Here is a 23,111-nt window from a genome sequence, read left to right on the forward strand (position 1 = left end):
GCAATATGCATGACGCTAAGGTAATGCTCTGTATTTAACGCCTAGAATGTGCGGCGAGATATGAAACTATAATATTCAATCATGGTAACGCTAGAATGAAGTGGTGGGGAAGTTTTGCCTCACCCGTCTTATGGTCCAGACCTTGTACCGTCTGACTACTATTTGTTTCGATCGATACAGAACGCTCTCTCTGGAATACGCTTCACTTCAGAACAGAGTATCCGAAATTGGTTTGATTCGTTTTTGGACTCAAAACATGAGCAGTTCTTTTGGCGCTGAATCCATATTTTGCCAGAAAGATGGGAAAAAAGTCATACCTAATAATGGCCAATAATTTGAATAAATTTATATTGTTGAAATGTTTCAATATAAAAGCTAAACATTTTTAAAAATCACAAATTTTTAAGTTATGTGAACATATTGGACATGTTTTATTAGGTGACTTTGGTTAGATTTAAGTAAAAATTTCCCATACCTGCATGACACTAAAAGCTTAATGGCTAACAGTGTGTAAAGCTTTAAAAGGAAGCTTGGCTATGGTTTTATGGGTTGCCAATTGTATGGGTTTCGTATATAAAATCAGGGATTTGTTTGATATTTTGAAAATGCAAAATCATTGTTAATATTTATTTCTGATGTGTTATGGTGCTACTTTTGTATCGAATATATATTTAAAAGATTTCGTCATCATGAATAGATTAAAAAGCTGCCCTTTTTGTGCCACCTTTAATTATCATCTAAAATTTGATTTAATATATTGAGTCATTTCTCTGAGGCTTTAAAATATATTAAATCACAACAACAATTAGTTTATGACTGTAAAGGTATTTTTAAATTATTTATATTATAGAATACTGACGCAGTTGTTTCTATTAAATTAAGATTATATTATTGCTTTGTATTACCACCGAATGATTAAAAAAAGTTTATTTATTAATAAATGTAAGTTGGCAGCAAATAATTCACATAGTTTGTCATGCTCTTAGGTATTTTATAATAATTTTAGATAAAAATATTGGAAATATTACACCATTTCTATAATAACAAAAAAAAAAACACAATCAGTTTGAATACGTTTCATATGAAAATGTGACATTTGTGACAAAACATTTTTTGTAAATAATTACTCATTTAAATAACTTTAATTAGCTATTCAATTTATTTGCAATTTATTAATAAAAGAACTTGTTTAAATTTAGTTTTAATGTTTATTTTTGTTTTATTAATAATATCTGTTCTTATAAAGATAATAATAAAAAAATCAATATTACAATTATTAACAATACCATCAGTATTAATTTTACAAAATTAGTTGCTTATTAATTTGATTTTTTTTTGCTTTTTTTTGTTTTAATTTTAAGGTTTTAAAATGCTTAAACTTAACTTTACTAATGACTTAACTTTATTGGAATTAAATACAAAATAAAAAAAAAAATATTTATTAAATTTTTTAGTTCTTATAAATTAGAAATTTTTAAATGTTTAATAATTAATATAATAATAATATTTAATATATAATACAAATGTAAATAATTATTAAAAAAAATATATTGTATATTAATAAATTTTATTAATAAAATAAAAATTGTTGAAGCCAATTTTTGCGACATTTTTTTCTTAATCAAAATTTACATACAACTCTGCCAATAACAACAAATAAAATAGGAGATTTTTTAGGGGTCAGATAAATTATTTGAATCATAACGTAAATAACGAAACTGCAGTTGTCTGATAATTGGAAAATTATTTTTTTGATAATAGTTTGTTAGTTAAAAGCTTTAAACAGATTTAAACATACTAAATTGTCTATAAAGCATTTAAAAATAAATTGTAATAGAAACATATTGATTCTATAATGGAAAAAACTTTATTTTATAAAAAAAGCTTTAAAATAAAAACTCAAAGCTTAATTAAAAGTTGTATAATAGGCTTCCAGGATAGAACTATTTTTTTTTGTAAATATTGTATTGTTCACAGCTTTGAACAATATTTTTATATTTGATCGAAGATCAAATTAATGTAGTATATCTATAAAAGCTCTTAAATACAAATAGCTTACATATGAAAGCTTAATAAAATTTCAATAGTTTAGCTATAAGAACAAAACAACTTTATTTTGTGAATTAATTTGTTACTATTTAGAAGCTTTTTGAAAAATCTATGAATTCATGTCTATAGTTTCTGAATTAAAACTTGTTTCAGTTAGTTTTAAAAAACCTCTCTATTTTCGAAGTTTCAGCTACCTAAATGGTTTAACAAACGCTTTTAAATATAATCAGCTTAGATATCTGTAAGCTTAATTGAAATATCTATATTTAAGCTTTCACAATTAAATTTTGTAATTAAAAGCTTTACAGTTTTAAAAGCTTTTGTTCAAGCTGTTAGGAATAAATTAGTTTTTATTATATGTATTTTAAGATATAACTATTGGTACAATAGCTTAAAAAAGCTTTCAATTTATTTCGCTAAAAGCTTTGATTAAAGCCCTTAACTATTCACAGCAAAAATATCTGGATACTTAATTACAGAACCTTTAATAGTATTTTATGAATTTAAAATTTCAAACAAATAAAATTTCAATATTGCCCATAAAGTTTTTGCAAATTTAAGATCAATAGATTTATCTAAAAGCTTTGAAAAAAACTCTTAAATATGCAATGATTAAACATTTGAATGATTAATAAAACTATGTAATAAAGCATTCTGAATTTTTCGTTTTCTAAATTTAAAATAAACAATTTTTTTTTCATAGTTTCCAATTTAAAACATTTTTGGAACAAGTTTAAAAAGGCTTTAATTAAAATTAAATTCAAAATTTAAGATAAATTTATTTCTCTAAAAGCTTTGACAAAAGCTTCTAACTATTCAAATCTAAAGTACAGTAATTTTGACTTACCTGCACAACCAACTTTGCACGATATTTTGTGCAGGTAAGATAAAAATGCAGTTAACCTTAATGCACTTACGTGCTCATTGATGCTGGTAAGTGCATTTAAGTTTACTGCCCAAAAAAGCAGCTAACGGCAAATAATTTACATGAAGCTTTGTGATTTTTCGTCTAAACATAACGACAAATTTGTTATTTTAGCTACGTTTCAAATTATTAAGAAGTTGCAAACTTCTCATTTTTTCAAAATCGTATTTTCCTTATTTTGTTTTGATTTAATTTTGTATTAGGCAGCTAAATGAAATTTTTTTTCATGAAAATCAGTTATAGCTTCCAAAAGTATTATGCACGTATCTTATTGTGCAGGTATGAACAATGTACAATATACAAAACACAAGTTTTGTGCACTTATATGCAAAATGCTCTTAAGTGAAAGGCAGGTAAGTCAAAACTACTGTATCTGGATGATTACTTAATAACTTTATAATCCTTTTGCAAATTTAGCTTTACTGAAATCTTTTATAGTTCATAATTAATAAGCTTTCGACAAAGCTTTTTATAAATTTAAGCTCATGTAAATTTTCTGAAAGCCATGACAAAAAAGCAGAGCTTTTAATAAGCACTAAATAATGCTCTTCCTATGGACAAAGCTTTTTCAAATCTTTTTTATATTAAAGCTCATATAAATTGTCTGAAAAATTTAAAAAAAAACTTATTAAATAAATATTTTTTTTTATATTTTCCAATTTAAAACTATTTTAATATAAGTTTCAAAAGGCTTTAGTTAAAGCTTAATGAAAGCTATATTTCTAAATTTAAGATCACTTTAACAAAAGCTTTTAAATAAATATCTATAAAATAAATTATAGAACTTTTAATAAGCTTTAAATAAAGCTTTCTTAAATTGTAAGCTTAATATTTAGCTTTTGACATAGATTAAGCTTTATTGAAGAACAAAGCTTTGTAAATATGTTAATAATTTAATTTTTCAGTTAGTGCATAGTAAATAGCTTCTTTATCATTCTAATTTAATACAATTACAAAGACTAAACTTGCTTTGAAGAAAGAGTTCAGTGTTGAATATTGGAACATTTTAAGCTTTGCCAAAGCTTTTCTTCAATAATTTATCTGGTCCCTAAATTTGTTCCTATTTTTTCTGTTGAACACACAATTTTTAACTTAAATTTAAATATTTTTTTTTGATTATTTTCAATTTATATAAAACATTGTCGCTTATTTACACAATTTTATTTAAAAATTTTCCTTTTTTTGTTTGTTTGTTTGATTATTTTTGTATAAAATTTTAATAACTAAAAGAAAATGTATTTTTCAATTCAACTTGTCGTTGGTCCTCGAGCACGGGTTCCTTGTACACCGGAATGCCTTGAGCCAGGACGTGAGTGTACAATGGCATAGTGATCATTATCAATTGGTATTGACCTTCAAGACAATTTTTAGTTTTTTTGTAATTTATTAAATTTCTATTTTAGTTTATTCATTTTCAAAAATTTGCATAATTCAGTTTTAAAATTTGTTGTGGTTTTAGAGAAAAATTGTCTAAATAAAATGTATTTGTAATAGTTGTTGTAATTTCGTTAATTTAGTTAGACAATTTTTGCAGGATTTTTTTTTAATGAATTTTAATAAAGAACGCTTTTTTAGGCAGGCAAATTTTGTGGTTTAAGGCCAAAGCTTGGTAGGTAATGTTGAAGATACGTTAGTTACTTTTAAAAGTTTTCAAAATGCTTAGAATAAATTGGTGAAATAAAAGTGAAATTATAGATTTGTTACCAGGCAGTGGAGTATTTTTTTCAGTTCAAAATTTATTTTCTTGTAAGCTTTCTTAATAAATAATTTTGTATTTAATTCAATTTCCAAATTTACTTTGTCTTAACTTCCGTTTCCGCTTAAATACTCCACTGCCTTTACTTTTTAATTTAATTTAAAAAATATATATCGAATTTTGTATTTATTAGTTACTACTAAAGCTAAAAAACAATAGATAAAAATTAAAAGTAAATTACATACATTATTTAGTGGCAAAGTTTCCAAACAATTTTTGTTTTGCTTTATAATTTTCTTGTTTTTCAAATAAAAAAATAAGTTTCAGATTATTGGTGGTACGTACGTTTTTTGTTTTGTTTTAAATAGAGAAAATGCTTTCGAAAAAATGAAATTCAAGACCAAATAAATAAAAAGTAAGGAAATAAATAAAAATAAAAGTGAAAAACAAAAACGAGAATGTAATAGAAGGCATGCGATGAACATCATTGAACATCAACCACAATACACACACACTTAGTACAAAGGAAATTTGCAAACAAATCAATTTAAATGTAAAAATAAAAAATAAAAGAAAATATTATTTAAAAAAAGTTATAAAAAAGAGTAGTGTTTGTTTGTTTGTTTGTGTGTTGTTGTCTTAATTTGTTGCTGTTTGCAGTTTATGTTGTTTTGTTTTTTTTTTTGTTTAAGAGCTTAATATCTATCAGACCTATTCGAATGTATAGTTGAACCGCCACTGGTGTAACCTTTGTGAGCATCACGTCCATGCAGTGAATAACGTGAACCATATTGACTACCATGCCAACTTCTATAGGGATCATATTCTTCAATAATGGATGGCTCCTTTTCAATTATCTGCAAACAAACAGACGAACACATTATTAAGAAATTAGAAAATAATTAGCAAATCCATCAGTCTCTCATACCTCTGTATTGGCACAACTACAACTCATGGCTGTGCAGAGGAATATATTCATCAACAACATGATAAGGAACAAAACACCCAGGGTAATGGCCAGCCATAACAGCCAGGTTGGTCGTATGCCCTCTTCACAGTTAGCGGCAGTGTCTAGGAAAATCATAATAAATTATTTTATATTGCATTGCATTGTATTTTTTTTTTTTTGTATGTTCTCAAGTTTGTAATACTAACATGATGCTTCAGCGGGATCTAAGACGAATACTGTTGTTCCGGCAATACTTTGGCCTTCTTCATTTGGATAGGTTTTTCTTGGTGGTCCTACAGAGGAGCCTTTAACATAACCAGCACCTGCTATAGATACTTGAGTGCAGTCTTCTTCATCGATACAGCGTCCAAAACACTGGATGACATCACATTGTAAATGAACTTCGGAACCTGGTATAAACAAAAATTAGTTGAGGAATTATTTCATAAATTTAAATAAAACAAGTAGGAGAGTTCTATTCGGCTGTGCCGAATCTTATATACCCTTCATCAAGTTATTCTTTAAAATAAATATTTTTAGGTAAAAAAAATAATTATTTTTTTTCAAATTTTTTTTGTAAAAAGAATTTAAAAAAAAAAAATTTTTAGTGAAAAAAATCGTGTTAAAAAAGATTTTTCCCGATTTTGACCCGATTATAGTTTTATATACATCGTTGCAATGGACTTTGAAATATCTATCATTAGATATCCATATTGTCTATATTAATGACTTAGCAATCCAGATATAGATAAAAAATCGAGGTTGTCCCGGTTTTTTTCCTTATATCTCAGCCATTTGTGGGCCGATAGAATTCCCGATATATTGATGTATGTATCATGTATTTGGGGGATACGGAAAGTTGATTTCAACATACAGACGAACAGACTGACATGGCTATATCGACTTCGCTATCTATAACGATCTAGAATATATACTATATCTACTTTGTGGGGTGGCAAATGAAAAATGTTGAAATGTTGCATGGTTACTGTAACCATTTAAATAGTGTTACAAGATTTTTAACAATATTATAGTCACAGTAACCATTTACATGATTGTGGTAACCATAATATGGTTAATTTACGATTCACATGATTATATCAACCATATATATGGTTACAGTAAACAAATATATGTTTGTGGCAACCATATTTATGATGAATAATTTTATCATAACATGTTGTTCTCAGATTATGATAAGCCTTAAGCCTAGAGCAACATATATCATCATATGAATGGTTGTCACAAACATATATTTGTTTACTGTAACCATATATATGGTTGATACAATCATGTGAATCGTAAATTAACCATATTATGGTTACCACAATCATGTAAATGGTTACTGTGACTATAATATAGTTAAAAAACTTGTAACAATATTGTAATGGATACAGTAACCATGCCCAGCTATATTTTATATTATAAAAGAGCAGTTCAAAAGTAAAACGTTTAATAAACTTTAAGCTGTGGGCGGCATAAAAAACACATGGAATATGGATTATTATAAAATGTTATGCGTTTTCGTTTACTGTAGTAATCTGACCAGCTAGATTGGTGTAATGATCTAATGATCAATTGTGGTCTACATTCAGAGAGATATCGTTTTTATCATAGGAAGAAGTATGAAAAGATTGGCACTGTGTGTGGGTTCTTTTAGCGGAATATTATTTGAGTATCCGGAGAGAGAAACAAGTTAAAACTAAGAGTTATTTGCAAACTTCACAACCTTTCAGGTTCAAGGCATTATCAATGATCTTCAGTAACCCTCTGATGCCTGTGTAAACCCATAGGAAATTCCGCGAAAAACAGCAAACCAGGGATTGCTCAGTTCTGCCAGGAAATCTGAATGTTTCTCAATAATGAAATGCCGAAACGTTGCAAATTTGAGTTTTTTCGATGCAAAAATCACAACTTTTGAACCAAAATTTTGTAAAAAAATGTTTTTTTTTGGTTTTTTCACGGTCATATGTCATTTTTGGAAGCATGTCTTTTTTAAAAATTTTATAAATATCGATTTACCTGGACAAATACAAAGCAAACAGTACAATTTTTGTTTATTTTATTCTTAATAAATATATGTATCTATCAATACAATCCAAAATAATGACCGTTACATAATTTTCGATATATTTTATCTGAAAGCGAACCAAATTACCTAAGAATGGTCTGTTTTTTTGAAAACTGAAAATTAGTCAACTTTTAGGGCCTATATCTTCTGAACCAAAAATCTGATTGTAATAAGAGTAGCATATTTGAAATCGTTGGACAATTTACTGTAAAATAGGTTTATTCAATATTTTTTAGGGGCACATGCAATATTTGATTTTTGCAACCTCACTTGTTATATGGGCGCCACTGTGCGTTGGCTAGATCATTTGAAGAATATCAATTTAAGCTATGTAATAGCCAATTTGTGGTCTGGATGGGTTCTCTCTTATATTATATCTGATTGTTAAAGGGTAAGGCAAAACTATGCTTTGCTAAGCTAATCCAAGGTTCAAAGCATTATCACTGATCTTCCGTATCCATTAGATGTATATTATACCCAGAGGAAATTCCGCGAAACAGTCACAATTATATTAATAGACGATCATGCCAACATATGTAATTCAGATTCCAGCGAAATGCAGATTGCTCAGATGAACCAGGAAATCAGAAGATTGGACAATGATAATAAGATCATTTCAAGAACATAAATTTGTGCTGTTTAGTAGCCAAATTTGGGCCTACAGTCAGATAGATCTATTTCTGATCATACACAGTATTATTCTCATACAAAGACGACTTTTGGCCAAATGTTACTTGAGTTTTTATTATAGAGATATTATCCAAACTAGGCGTTGTTCAAAAAGTCCACAACCTTCCAGTCTGTGAAGAACTAAAGCCAAGACAATTTACAGAGGTCATCTTATTTGCATAAAGAAGAGTTCCGAGAGCTACGTAATATCTGAAGCCAGTACATAGAGAAAACAGATTCGTAAGAATCTTTTTTTTCTAATCGAATGATTCTGCCTTAGTGAGAAAATTTTACAGTTGTGGCTACAAAATTTTAGAAGGGGTAACAAAAGTTTATTTGCTTCAACCTAAATTATTTTTAATTTACTGATTTTCTGTTGCTGGAACAGAAAAATTCTATGTTTGAAACCGAATCATTCGGATGGGAACACATTCGGTTGCTTCCACGAATCTGGTTTCCCTGTGTAGATAGTGAGCTACTTGTGTGCTCGTCAATCGTATAATTTAAATAAACCCATTCGAATTATCATAGAGAAAGGATTTTTCGGAGCGGAGTCCTGATACCTCTATTATTTAATTTATGGTTCTCTTAACCATCTAAACCTCCAAATTAATGTTCTATGATAATTGGTGAATCATCCATGATTTCATCAATGCGTGTAACCTCAGCAATTTATTAAGAACAATTATGGCAGTTCTCTTAGTTATCCTACTGTCTCCTACTATCTTACTGGACATCCTTCTCAATAAAATTAAGACATGGATCGTCAGCTCAAGTTGTTGTCAGTCGTTTGTCGAGTTTTGTGATGATGGATGACGCCAGAGTTATGATGTCATATACCCTAAGAATTGTTATGAGCTGCCTACAAATATCCCCGAAACACCATCTTTATGAGAAATCAAAAATATTACGGTTCGAGGAACACAACACCACTAGCACGTCAATATATAACTTTTGGATTCTCAATATACACTGAGATATGTCCGGAAATATATTCGCAGGTTCGAATATATGGATAGATGTACATGATCTGCTAGATCGCATGGTATGAACGCCATGGAAAATAAAAGTAGTTCTGGTACAATTAATATCTGGATTGAACAACTTTGTTTTTTAAACAAACACAAATTTTAAAGCGTTTTTCTTGTCTACAGAAACACCCAGAGTCTCTGGCAGGAATCGAACCCGCAACCCTTGGATTGATATTCCAGAACACTATGATCTAGTCTATCGGGGCACCCAATTGCTACTGGCATAGACATTGGCATCCCAATCTCTCTTCTTATCTAACTTTCGACAGTTACTATCCACATAAAAAGGTAAGTAATGTCCGTAATTTCAACAAATTGATATCTAGTTTCAAATCACAAAAATTACCAAAAGTTTTTTGTTGAAATTCTTATATAAATTGTGTAAAATTGTAATAGAATTGGAATATCGTTTGTTAACTCTTAACTATGTATATCAACTCTAAATTAAATAAGAAATCATATTTTGTAACTTACCTTCCGGGAATTTGAACATAGATTTCATGGTGGCCTCAGCATAGTTGCCATCGGTGCTTGGTACAAAACGCGAGATAATGCCCGAGTCCAAGGGGCAGCTAAATTAAAATTAAAACATTGATTTAATAAAATCGAAAATAAAACACTTACCAAAACTACAAAAACTTACCCTCTTTCATCAATTAAAGGCAGACTAAGATTTTTCTTATCAAAAGCTAAACAGTTGCCCACACGTATGCCATGGGTACCTAGAGATAGAAAATCAAATTAACAAATCGTACAAATCTTTTGGAGACACCCAGTTTTTTTATAGATTTTTAAAGAATGAGGAAGTAAATAACTTAAAATAGATCAAACAAAACAAACAAACCAACATTCTAGCCACTTTACTTAAGTAGTATTTCAAACAAAAAAAATAATCAATTTAGGTTTTTTTTGCTTAAATTTACCTACAGCAAACTCTTAAGAAAGCTTAAGAGGCCTTAGGCGAAATTAGTAAATTTTAATCAACAACTGTTGTTTTGTGCAATTTCAATATCAGTTGTATTGAAAATCAATAATAAGCTGGGGTATGATTTGATGTTTGGTTGTTATTTTTTTGTTTAGTTTCTGTTTTTTGAATACTTACCATTTGGCTTAGTAAACTCGGCACGTATTTTGTATTCATGACCATAAACCGTTTCTCTTATACGTCGATCATTCTGCAAGAATTTCAAAACTACATGTGCGTTGTCATCCCTGTCAATTGTTGCAAAAAAACGAAGAAACACAAGAAAAGAGAAGAAACAAAATGTAAAGACAATAAAAATTATTAAACTGTTGCAATTTTTTTTTTGCTAGAGGTTTGTAGTTTTGTTTAGATGGCAAATCAATAAAAAAAAATAAAAATGGTTGCATGCCAGTGGCAAATTTGATTAGACCAGCAGCAAAGTTTGTAATAATTTATAAGGAAAATGTTTGTTGAGCTAATGCGACCATTCTGTACTCTAATGGTTTGATTATTTGTTTAAGATTTGAATACAATACAATAACACTGTGTGTAATTTTTTGAGTCATGGTCATATAACCATATACGGACACCACTACGTGATAAAAGACCAAAAAAAAATGTCCCGTGTCTCCCAGTTTTGCCCAAAGTCATGCACTTTTTTATGTTCCCCCAAAGATTTGGGGCCTTGGTGTCATTATTGCAAAAAAGTGATACTTTTATTTACTGTCTGAGGCAAAGTTGTTGCCCTTGTCATAAAGAACAAAAATTGTAAACATATAAAATCAAAAAAACTTCATCTTCAATATCAAAATAGCAAAAAACTTTAAAAAAAAATTAAAATAAATTTAGAAATTTTATAGATTTTTTTTGGTAATTATCAAACTTTTCAACTTTTCAAACTTTTTATCCATATATATAAAAATGAAATGGTCCATGTATGTAATGTCATCACGTGAGAACGGCTGGAGCGATTTGGCTGATTTTTTTTTATTCGATTCGAAATTTTCAGGAGATGGTTTGTAAAGAAAAAAATTAAAAAATTCTGGGTAAAACTCGGAAATTATTTTTTTTGTGAGTCCAGTCAACTGTAATAAAAAGCTCCCTAAAGTATGCAGTACAAATTTAGATATTTTATTTGCAAATAAATAAGAACAGGCTGGTGTGCGTGGGCTGGAGAAACTTGAACTAACATTAGTAAATGCTACCGGGCGAAGCCGTGGTGATCAACTAGTTCAAATAGGTGATCAAAAATTTAGAAATAAATTGTATAAAGCTGCCTAAAAGTATGCATTAGTTTATAACAATTTAATAGTTTATGGCCCAAAACACTTAATTCCTTTAGTTTTGACCTACCTAAACGGTGCTAAGAATCATTCCTAGGACGTTCATATGTTCTAGAAAGTTGTTTATTAAGATCTTAGGTACATTTTTGTTGTTGATTGTTTCCTTGAATTTTAAACGGTTTGCTACCTATGGACCAGAACAGGGGAAAAAAGGTAAACCAATCGAATTTTTTAAAGTTTTTTGCGATTTTTATCTTGAAATTAATGTTTTTATACCCTACACCACCATAGTGGGGAGGGTATACACCCACCTTAAAGTATACCGATCGACTTAGAATCACTTTCTGAGTCGATTAAACCTTGTGCGCAGAGTACAGGTCGCAATTTTGAAGATGTTTCGATCAAATTTGGTACATATTATCTTTTCGGTCCAAGGACCAAGCCTATTGAAACTGGCTGAAATCGGTCCATTATTTCACCTAGCCCCCATACAAATGTCCTCTCGAAATTGAACTTTATCGGTCATAAATGTTTAATTTATCTATGTATCTACACAAATTTCGGTCCAAATAAGTTTTATATATACAAAATTCATGTCACCAAATTTTGTTACGATCGGTCCATAATTAGTCATAGCTCCCATATAGACCCGCTTCCAAAAATCACTTTAACGTGCATAAATCGCTTAAAAATGTTGGTATAAACATAAAATTCAACAGAAATAACATTCATATAGACATAAATCACACGACCTAATTTCATGGTGATCGGTCCATAATTTTTAGTAGCCCCCATATAAGTCCCACTTTCGATAATCTCTCAAAAATATAAAATATTGAAATTTTAAAAGAAAAAAGTTTTTGCTCTTTTACTTAGTGTAGGGTATTATATGGTCGGGCTTGACCTTACTTGTTTTGTTTTGATATGTTCAAAATTTTTGTTCTTTATGACAAGGGCTACAACTTTGCCTCAGAGAATAAACCAAAATTCTGAACTGTTTGCAAGATATGAGCCTGAAAAAATGATCACTTTTTTGAAAAAATTACACTGAGGCCCCAAATCTTTGGGGGCCCATACAAAAAAAGTGCATGACTTTGGGCAAAACTGGGAGATACGAGTCTTTTTTTGTCTGTCACTTTATTTTGCAATCAACACTAATGTGACATCTTTCATACATGTATGTGTATTATGTATTTTCTATGCAATCATAAATATTTGACTCAATCGACTTTACAATTAAATACTTTTTAAGCCTGTTTCACAATATTGAATGAAAGATTTCATTCGCATTGGAAGACCCTTTGTATAAAAACATTGTTATATTCCTGATCATGTTATGATCACAAATAATCCATAATATGATCATGTCATCTTAATACTTTGAGGTGTAATCATAATATGGTTGGACAAAACCCTAATATAATTGTGGTAATAGCATCAAATATGCACACAACTATATTATGGCTAAGCTGCAATTATAATATGATTGGGCTCAATCATATTATGGTTGTGCATTTAACTTGAGACCAGATCATTTCCAAATTTTATAATAATTTGTGAGCGACAACAATATTGTTACGAAATTGTACTTGAATTCAAATATAACGATTTTAACGGCTGCTTTAAAAGTAGCATAATGCATTCAAATAGCAGTGCTGTAATAGCAAACTGTAACATATCTGTGGGCATTATTAACATTGAATAAAAGCTTTCAGTTGACCATTGATCGTAAGTTGGCAACGCTGTTTGCTGCGACCGTATATTCGAATTCGAATATTCAGTTAAAGAACATTGTAGAAAGTACACCACAGATGGCGTATGTTTTAGAAAGCTCTAGGCAGTTAAAGAGCAATCTTGAGTGCAGATGGCTGTGTTATAAATAGTGGCAGAGGTTGCAATCGTTAGTGAGTTTATCAAAGACGCTTTTCCAATAAACATCACCTGAGTGCTGTGTTTTTCAAGTGAATTCGTATTAAAGTGTGTCTGTATTTCTGCGAATTTATAAACGTGTATAAAAAAACATTGAGTGACTATTTAATTCTGCTGTTGTACTTTTTAAATAAATAAAGAGTTGTTACAATTTTTAAACCAACGTTTTGAAAAGGTTAAAACGTAACAATATATTGTTACAAAGACCACATTATAGTTGTCACAACCATTCTAAGCCATGTTTTTTCTCTGAGTGTTTGCGGGGCTGCTGGCTGGGCTGTAGTGTGCAAATGAATATTGTACATGAGTTTTGTTCAACAAAATATGGAAGTAAAAAAGACATTGTTTGTTACATATAAATAAATAATTTCAATTTTAGTGGCGTTTCATTTTGTTTTATTTTATGTGGTACTTTTTGTTGTTTAATTTTCCTAACAATTGCGCAATCTAAATACAATTTTTGCAGGTTATGCATGGACAGTTGCCCAAGTATCACAACATAGCTGCGGAAAGGAGCTGGGGGGGGTCTAAAAAACACACGAGTGTTTTATTAGTTTGGTTTAGTATTGGATTTTGGTTTGTTTTCTGTTTTTCACAACTAAATACAGATGGCCGACATTGTTTAGCAGTGGTATTACCGGTTTAAACAAAAAAAAAATATTGAAAAAAACAATAGTTAAATTATAAAAAAACACATCCAAAATCATGTTAAACGTAAATGTATCAGCAAATTGTATTTAACAGAGCGTAAATTATTATTTAATGCTTTTTTTTGTTTATGGCTGTTTTCCTTTAGTTTTGTTTTGCGATAATGTTTTTAAATAATAATAATATAATAATTTGTTGTTTTAAATCCCAGTTGTTTTGTAACTGATTTTCCAATGCGTAAATGGAGTGGCAAAATCATTTTAATTGTGATTTTAAGTAATGTTAGCAATTTTATTTGGAAAATTTTTATAATTTTGTAATTAAAATTAATAAAATATTTTTTTTAAAAAAAAAAAAATTAAGAAAAAATTTGATATAGAAACATTAAGTAATAAATTGGTTTTATATTATATATTTACTCCTACATGCAACCATTTCTTTAATAAGAGTTCAATGATTTAACAAAATAAATACACTGAAAAAGAGCAGAAAATAAATGTTAAAAAGCACAATAAAACATTATTATGCAAAACCCACGTAATTTTACGTTTGAACATTATGAAGTCACTTTTTTTTGGTTTGTATCTGTGTAACTGATTTTGACTGCCAATGAAGTGTTTTATTTTGGTTTTATGAAAACCAAGAAAGAAAAAAAAACACTTATTTAAGTCAAATCTACTTAATGGCCAAAAGAGGCAAGACCAGACATTTTATTAAATAATGTTTAACAATAAGTAAGTATTCAAAATATAAGTAAAAACATCAATTGCATGTTTTATTTAAATAAATAATGCACAGTGGGGCAGAATCAAATTTTTTTTGGAAATAATTCTGGCATTTCTAAATGGATCATTCGATCAGGATAAAATTTGTCATGGGCGTAGCCAAGGAGTATTCGAGTTTACGTTATTAAAATAAACCCTACAAATGATCCAGGGGCGGCGATATAGGGGCTTAAAGTAGGGTACTTTTGACATGTAAAATTTTTGAACACGTGGAATTTTTTTTGTTTCCGATTTCAAAGATTTTTATATTTTAGGAAAGCGGTCGGCTAGGTCTTGAAAAAACATGCTTGTGTGTGCTAACAATTTCCGATTTATAGGCATTTCAAAATTTAAATTTTAAAATTTTGTAATACTTTGGTCCGCTTTTTTAAAAATATAGGTCAGATTTTTGGACCGAATGGAATTGAATTTTTGTTTTGTTGGTTAGGCAACTAAATTATTAATTATTATTTTTTCAATTTAAGTATTCAAAAAATATTTGATTTTTGCTGTTTTTTGGTCGAAAAGGTGACTTAACTCTTTTTTTATTAAAAATAAACTTTCTTTAAGAACATATAACAATTTTATATTTTTCTTTAATGTATCTTTACGAACATTTAGGTAAAGAAAAGTTAGTGTTTCAAATAGTAATATAACACAGTACAACATTTTTCAGTTCATTGCTTTGGGACTCAATTCTGACAATTGCACGTGAAAGTAGCCCCAAAAATAAGAACTTCTGCATTATTAGGTTTGTCAAGTTGGCTGCCGTAATAATTTAATGACCATACGAATTTTTTTTCCTCAAGGTGGATTTTTATCACTTTTTCTATATTTTAGCACGGTTATATCTCGTATACCGTACGGAATATCTCTTTTGTGGCTGAAGCAAAGTTGTAGATATTGAATAGTAGAAAAAAAGTAGGGAACATACCTACCCGAAAAAGGTGCACCCAGTGCCTTAAAAATCGCAAAAATGCCCTTTTTTGAAATTTTTTTAACCAATTTTTCACCTTTTTTGCTAAATAACTGGATTACAAATACAATTATAAACCGATCACCATGAAATTAGGTCGTGTGATTTGTGTCTATATGAAAGTTATTTATCATGAATTTGGTATGTACATCATAATTTTTAACAGATTTATTCACTTTAAAGTGATTTTCGGAAGCGGGTCTTATATGGGAGCTATGACTAATTATGGACCGATCATAAAAAAATTTGGTACATATAATTTGTTCGGCCCATGGACGAAGCCTGTTGAAATTGGCTGAAATCGGTTCATTATTTCACCTAGCCCCCATACAAATGCCCTCCCGAAATTGGACTTTATCGGTCATAAATGTTTAATTTATATATGTGTCTACACAAATTTCGCTCAAAATAAGTTTTATATATATAAAATTCATGTCAAAAAAATTTTATTATGATCGGTCCATAATTATTCATAGCTCCCATATAAGACCCGCTTCCGAAAATCACTTTAAAGTGAATAAATCTTATAAAAATGATGGTATACATACAAAATTCATGATAAATAACTTTCATATAGACACAAATCACACGACCTAATTTCATGGTGATCGGTCCATAATTGGATTTTTAATCCAGTTATTGAACAAAAAAAGTGAAAAATTAGTTAAAAAAATTAAAAAATGGGCATTTTTGCGATTTTTAAGGCACTGGGTGCACCTTTTTCGGGTAGGTATGTTCCCTACTTTTTTTCTACTATTCAATATCTACAACTTTGCTTCAGCCACAAAAGAGATATTCCGTACGGTATACGAGATATAACCGTGCTAAAATATAGAAAAAGTGATAAAAATCCACCTTGAGGAAAAAAAATTCGTATGGTCATTAAATTATTACGGCAGCCAACTTGACAAAACTAATGATGCAGAAGTTCTTAGTTTTGTGGCTACTTTCACGTGCAATTGTCAGAATTGAGTCCCAAAATCATGTGTTGTACTGTGTAATGAATTTAAACTACTTGCACAGTAGCATTTTAACACATATTTTTAAAATTAGAGGCAATTATTTTCAGCAAATACTTTTAAATATTTAGTTAAGTAAGTCATTACTTTGACATCATTAAAATAACTAGTTACTAACGGCTATAATGGTTGCTTGCATGGTAAACACTTTCGAAATTCATTGTCAGTAAAAAATGGAATGTGAGGTTGAAACTACGATATGTTACGGTAATAGGTTTTTACACTAGCGTACATTTAACATCTACAATCAATTTGCAAAGATGTTAACATCTTCCCATAAGAATTACACAGGGCTGAGTGCCAACATCTTTCTACATCTTTAAAAAATGTTCCTATCTCATTTCGTTCCACATAACATCTTTCGATTATTTCAGGGAAACCTGAAATATGCTCTAAAAAAAGCGTTTTAAGCGCTTTAAATATGCAGTAAAAACTTTAAAATATGCTCTTAAAATTTAAAAATATGCTCTTAAAAAAACAAACTTTTACATAATTTTTAACCAAAAAATATACTCTCATTTAATAAAAATCAATAAAATTCATTTCTAAAAAGGTAAAGTAACATAAAATAAACAAAAATAACATGAACTAAAACAAGTATAACAAAAAATAAATACAACATAACTTAAGGTATGAAAAGGCCTCGAGAGTTGTTTTTTGATGATATTTTATATAAATATAAAGTCACTTCTTCAATTAAGGTTATTATTGCAATAAATTACAAAATATTGACTTAAATTTTCAAATAAAAATCGTTGTCTATTGGATCCGAAAACATTTTTATACATAGAAAATGTGCTTTTGACATCAACTGATGTTATAGGAGCAAATTTAAAATACAATATTTGTTTAACACTTAGAGCGGTTAATTTTGAATTAGAACTAAAATTTGATATTTAGATGGCGATTAAAAAAGCCATATATTTTTCAATTTTGAATTTTAAACAAAGGAAGTAAAAACCTGTAACACAACAGCGAAAAATAAGTAAGATAAAACTTGTTTTTTAATAAAGTCAAAATATGCTCTAAAGACAATTTGATTTTTAATATTCTTGCAATTTTACTGATGGTAGATGTTAGATGTTGCAAGTGTGAACAAATCTTTCAAGTTTTCAACATCTTTCATACGTTTCGCCAAAATGTACGTAAGTGTAAAAACCCTATAACGCTTAAGATGGAGGCTAGTTTCATATTTTGTGAAATATATATTGAAATTTAAGATGGCAAGAAAAACGAAAAATGCTTCCTCTACTTTGGCAAAAGCAGAGCTACTTATGAGTTAAATATTTTTAACTAAATGAGAATTATATTGATTCTTTGTATGAAATGTTGTTTCAATTATTCGGAAGTTCATTTAAGAGCATCTGTAAATGTCCTTGGAGGACGTGACTAGTTGCAATGTGATGAAGACTGGTTTCAGTGCTAACAACTTTTACTCATTTTGTAATAGGTCACGGAACTAATCAAAATGTTTTGAATACTGCTTATAAATATACAATTTTTACCGTATATGTTTAAAATTTATAGATATATTTGGTCAATTCGCAAGTTCTCTTATCAGGCATATTGTTATAATGTCCTAATATATCATGACTCGGCTTAACCGACTCTTAGGCATTCGGCGCAGGTCTCTGCTGGTTGGTTACGATAACACAATAAACATAGCATTATTTTAGGACAGTTTTTGCTCGAAAAACAATAAAAACCATTGTGAAATATTAGGACATTATGACAATATGACATGATAAGAGACCTTGTGAATTGACCAATTGTAGACTTTTTGTCCCAATTATACAAGTGATGTGATGCTTTAAAAATAATTGACACAAATTTCCAGAGTCTTATATATCAGCTTATAAATAAGTTATTATTAGACTACTTCCATGTAATGCATACGTTATGCAATCAGTAATTAAAATTCTGCATCCTCTAAACAAATCAGGGGATGCTACGGAGTGTAATAGCTCTTACAAGTACCAATTAGTTTTGATGATTATTTTGTGTTGTTGAGCTGTAGAGAAAAAGAATATTGATGATCACATATTAATACCTTGTTACAGGCAATTTGTTTTCAACATGAGGGAGATAATGATCCCAAACGATTCATCCATCATACTGGTGTTGTATGTATGATTAAAATTTATTTAAAAAAATGTCAGTGGGGCAGAATTAAAATACAAAATATAATAAAAGCTGCAATATCTAACTGGCTGATTTCTGATTGACATGGAACTTTACATGGGCATAGTATAAATTTTGACGAGGTTGTGGGGTCTAAAAATAAGGTATACTCTGCTACGCCCATGGAAATTTGCATGTCACTCGGTAAATATTGTAGGAAATGATTTATTTTTAAAATTTCTTAATTCTGCTCCATTGTGTCATAGTAAAGAGCCAAATCTGATCACCAAAAAGATGGGAGTGCATGATCAGGAAATATCTCATGCAGTAACTGAATTATTTCACGGGTTCTATGTAGCACCGTCTTATTAAAATCAGATGCGTCTGCATGAGGGCAAATGGCCTCCACGGCTTGGCTGGCACTCTTTTGTTGAAAAATGTCATGATCATTTTGCAGCTTTGAATTTCCTCCTTCAGTATACGGGTGATTGTGGGCCTATTCTAGAAATCTAATTGTGTTAAGTTTAGGTCTTGTGGGCCAATTTTGATCACCGAACTAGAGAGAACACGATCAGGAAATGTCTCATGCTCTAATTGAATTGTTTTACAGGATGTATGACATCTGGCACTGTCGTTTTAAACCAAATGTAGCCAAATATAACTCTGTTGTCATTCCTCGATATCGAGCACCAATAAGAGTACTGCTCATTTTCGAAGAAATAAGGTCCAATGATGACTTCAGCTTAAAAATCCGCACCATCTTGTAGTAGCATTTGTTTTTCGACAGCATTATATTATAATTGAATTTTATGGTTGCTGTTAAATTATATTATGGTTTGTATATGACCATAATATTACTAATATGTAGCATCATAATATGATCCTACTTAACCATAATTTAATCACTTATTATAACAATTTGTTTATTAGTAATCATCATAGTATGGTTATATTATAATAGTAACAAGCATATTATGATGACGTGTGCAAAAATATTATTATTTAATCTTAACCATAATTGTATCGCAATCATATTATGATTGTAAAACAACCATTTTAGAAACCTACTAGATAGGGTTCATAATTTCCCAGACTTTTTTCATATTGATCGCGAATCAATATTTCACATTAAAGATGTTCACTTTTCCCATTTTTTGTTCATCAACTTTGTTCACGTGATAAAATTCCCCTTGTTGTGAAATTTTTAGATGGAATTTTGTAAACAATAAACAAAATCAACTATTCATGGGAATATCACGATAGCAATTTTCCCTTCGAAGGAAAATTTCATGATATTTCATGGGAACAAAATTTCACATGTTATTGCCGATAAGGGCGATTGTTTAATATTAAATTAAGCCAAAAACCAGTAAAATTTTTTGGAGTAAATGTGTAAAATTCAGCGGTTAAAAGATTAAAAATATCAGACTTAGTTAAATTTAATCCCATTTTTTTTTGCTTTGAAAATGTCGAATTTTGTACCACGAAAAACAAGGTCGCCGAAAATGTTTGAAGACCAAGAATTGGAGGCATTACTCATTGAAAAATGTAAAACACAACATTGGGGGATACTCAAGCATCATCTAAAAGCAGGGAAATTGGGTACCATACGAATTGAAGCCGAGAGATCGATATAATACATGAACGCTATAAAAGAAAATCAGTTTTGCAGCGAATCATTGCAGCCGAACCGACACCAAATCCAAATATCCATCGCACTAAGGAAATGCTCTGTATTTGGTGGGTCAAACCATCACAGGAAACCAGTACCGAATGCAACTGATGCGTTTGAATAGAGCATTGGCCGAAAAACGTCCAGAATATGCGGCCAGACATGAAATATTCCATCATGACAACGATCGGCCACATGTTGCAATACCTGTTAAAAAGTATTTAGAATGAAGTGGTTAAGAAGTTTTGCATCTTTGTTATTTGTTTCGATCGATACAGAACGCCATCTCTGGAATACGTTTCACTATGGAACTGAGTATCAGCTTGATTTGATGTTGGCCTTAAAAGATGAGCAGTTCTTTTGGCTCGGAATCCATATGTTGACAGAAAGTTGGGAAAAGATCATAGCTAACAATGACCAATAATTTGAATAAATTTTTATTGTACAAATGTTTTAAAATAAAAACAACAAATTTAAAAAAAAATCTCGCATTTTTAAGTCATACACCCAATAGAAAACTTATGAAGAAATTCCCGAAATTTTTAAAATAATATTCCCGGATTCCCCGGGAAAACTTTTATGATTAGGAACTCTATTGATGACATCATTACATTATGGCTGTAGTTAAATGAAGTTAGAATTTACAGAATCAATTATATCTGCAATCATATATCGACCATCATTTTAAAATTAAACATAAATTTGCTGAGTGTAATAATCATTCGTTTTGTCTCTAAAAATTGTACATACATATATGACTTTTGCTAATATTTCAAATAATAAAACCAATAATTTCCTTCTCTTAAGCTCCACTTAATAACCATTTTAATTTATGTTTTAATTTCATACTTTTTTGTCCATCCATTCATTTCTAACTCACCTGCCAAAACCGGCCTTGCCACAAGTGATCACATAGAATTTATCATCTGCCAATTCCAAAGTTTTATGAACTCTTACCGCCAACTGTATAGATCTCTCCTCGGTGCGCTGAACAAAAGAAAATTTATGGGAAAAATTTTAAAACAAAATGAGTTAATAAATAAAACAATAAATTTAGTAACTACAATAATTAATATTAAAAAAAGCTTTAATGAGGATTATAAATTAACGGGCAATTGCAAATAACAAAATGGCCTTTTTAAAATTAAATTATTATTTAAGAGTTTATGGTCAAATATTAAGAATAAAAGCTATTAATTGGCAAATCAATTAATTGGAGAATTATTATGGTTTAATTTATTAGTTTTTAGTTGCTAAAATGACTTTAAGCAGTTGTCAATGGTTAAGAGTTTTAAGGCATTTATGGATGTTAAGGCGATTTTTTTAAATATATTCATTATTATGTTTTAATACTTGTACCACTTGGCTTCTACATAGTGGGTTGCTTTTTGAGAATTTCTTTCTTTGTAGTGGCAAATATCTTTTATAAATCATTGTTTAGTTTTTTAATATAAAATTATCACAACGTGATAAAATAAAATTTTGTAGCGATAAATATCTAACTATTTGAAAACTGTGGGACATAATCGTTAAATTTTATGGGAAATTTTGTAAAAGGAAACCAAGCAAATTGTAAGTTTTTCAGAAATTGTTAATTTTTTTTAATTTTATTGGGTTGTGCAGTATAATATTATAAAGCCCTGTTATTCCTTTGTTTAACACAATAATTTTGCTAAAACTGAAATTGTATTTTTGCACGTTTAACATACAAAGAATTAAAATCTTAACAAAGAATAAGAAAACCAGCACACAGTGGAAAACAAAATCTAGGTGTTGATTGTTGTTAACAGCAGCTTTAAGCAACAATTCACTCATTCCTACCAACAATATTAGATTTTGGCAACATACAACCAACACGTCTTGGCAGTACTACATAGAAACAGAAACATGTTGATATGCCACAAAAAACAAACACAACTACACAGTCCAGTCCAGTCGAAATGTAAAACTCATAGTTTATGGCCACTTTAAATAATTTATTGTTGCACCTAGAAAAACCAAAAAACAAAGACAACAACAGCCACAATTTGCTAGTTTTCCCTATAAAACTTCTGCAAGACTTTGACTTTTTTTTGCTAGTTTTTATACCCACCAGCAAAAAATTTAGGGGGGTATAATGATGTTGTCATTCCATTTGTAACACATCAAAAAATATTCCGGGTCCCCATAAAATTCTAAGACGATCTAGATATGTCCGTCCGTCTGTCTGTCTGTTGAAAACATTGCTCCACAAAAAATCTCAATTCATAAGGTTTGTTTGGTATTGAAAATGGTCAATATCGGTCTCCGATTTCACTTATTCCCCATACAAATGTCCCCCCGGAATACTGTTGGAACCGTCATAA

The 23,111-nt window shown here is 29.5% G+C and overlaps 1 protein-coding gene across 2 annotated transcripts in view; it reads right to left on the minus strand.

Annotated features, from left to right (window-relative positions):
* Positions 1-4,188: 4,188 nt before the first annotated feature.
* The window catches only part of LOC135964280 (uncharacterized), a 68,316-nt gene continuing 49,393 nt past the window's right edge, over positions 4,189-23,111 (minus strand). For both annotated transcript variants that reach the window (XM_065516474.1, XM_065516473.1), the window contains exons 4-11: positions 21,647-21,753; positions 10,493-10,602; positions 10,034-10,112; positions 9,865-9,962; positions 5,826-6,029; positions 5,599-5,741; positions 5,382-5,527; positions 4,189-4,327 (exon numbers count right to left, since the gene is read on the minus strand). In XM_065516474.1, the coding sequence (XP_065372546.1) occupies positions 4,222-4,327; positions 5,382-5,527; positions 5,599-5,741; positions 5,826-6,029; positions 9,865-9,962; positions 10,034-10,112; positions 10,493-10,602; positions 21,647-21,753 (993 nt within the window). In that variant the 3' untranslated portion in view covers positions 4,189-4,221. The remainder of the gene's footprint in view (positions 4,328-5,381; positions 5,528-5,598; positions 5,742-5,825; positions 6,030-9,864; positions 9,963-10,033; positions 10,113-10,492; positions 10,603-21,646; positions 21,754-23,111) is intronic.

The sequence above is a fragment of the Calliphora vicina genome, chromosome 1 (genome assembly GCF_958450345.1).
Source record: "Calliphora vicina chromosome 1, idCalVici1.1, whole genome shotgun sequence".
Taxonomy (NCBI): Eukaryota; Metazoa; Arthropoda; class Insecta; order Diptera; family Calliphoridae; genus Calliphora; species Calliphora vicina.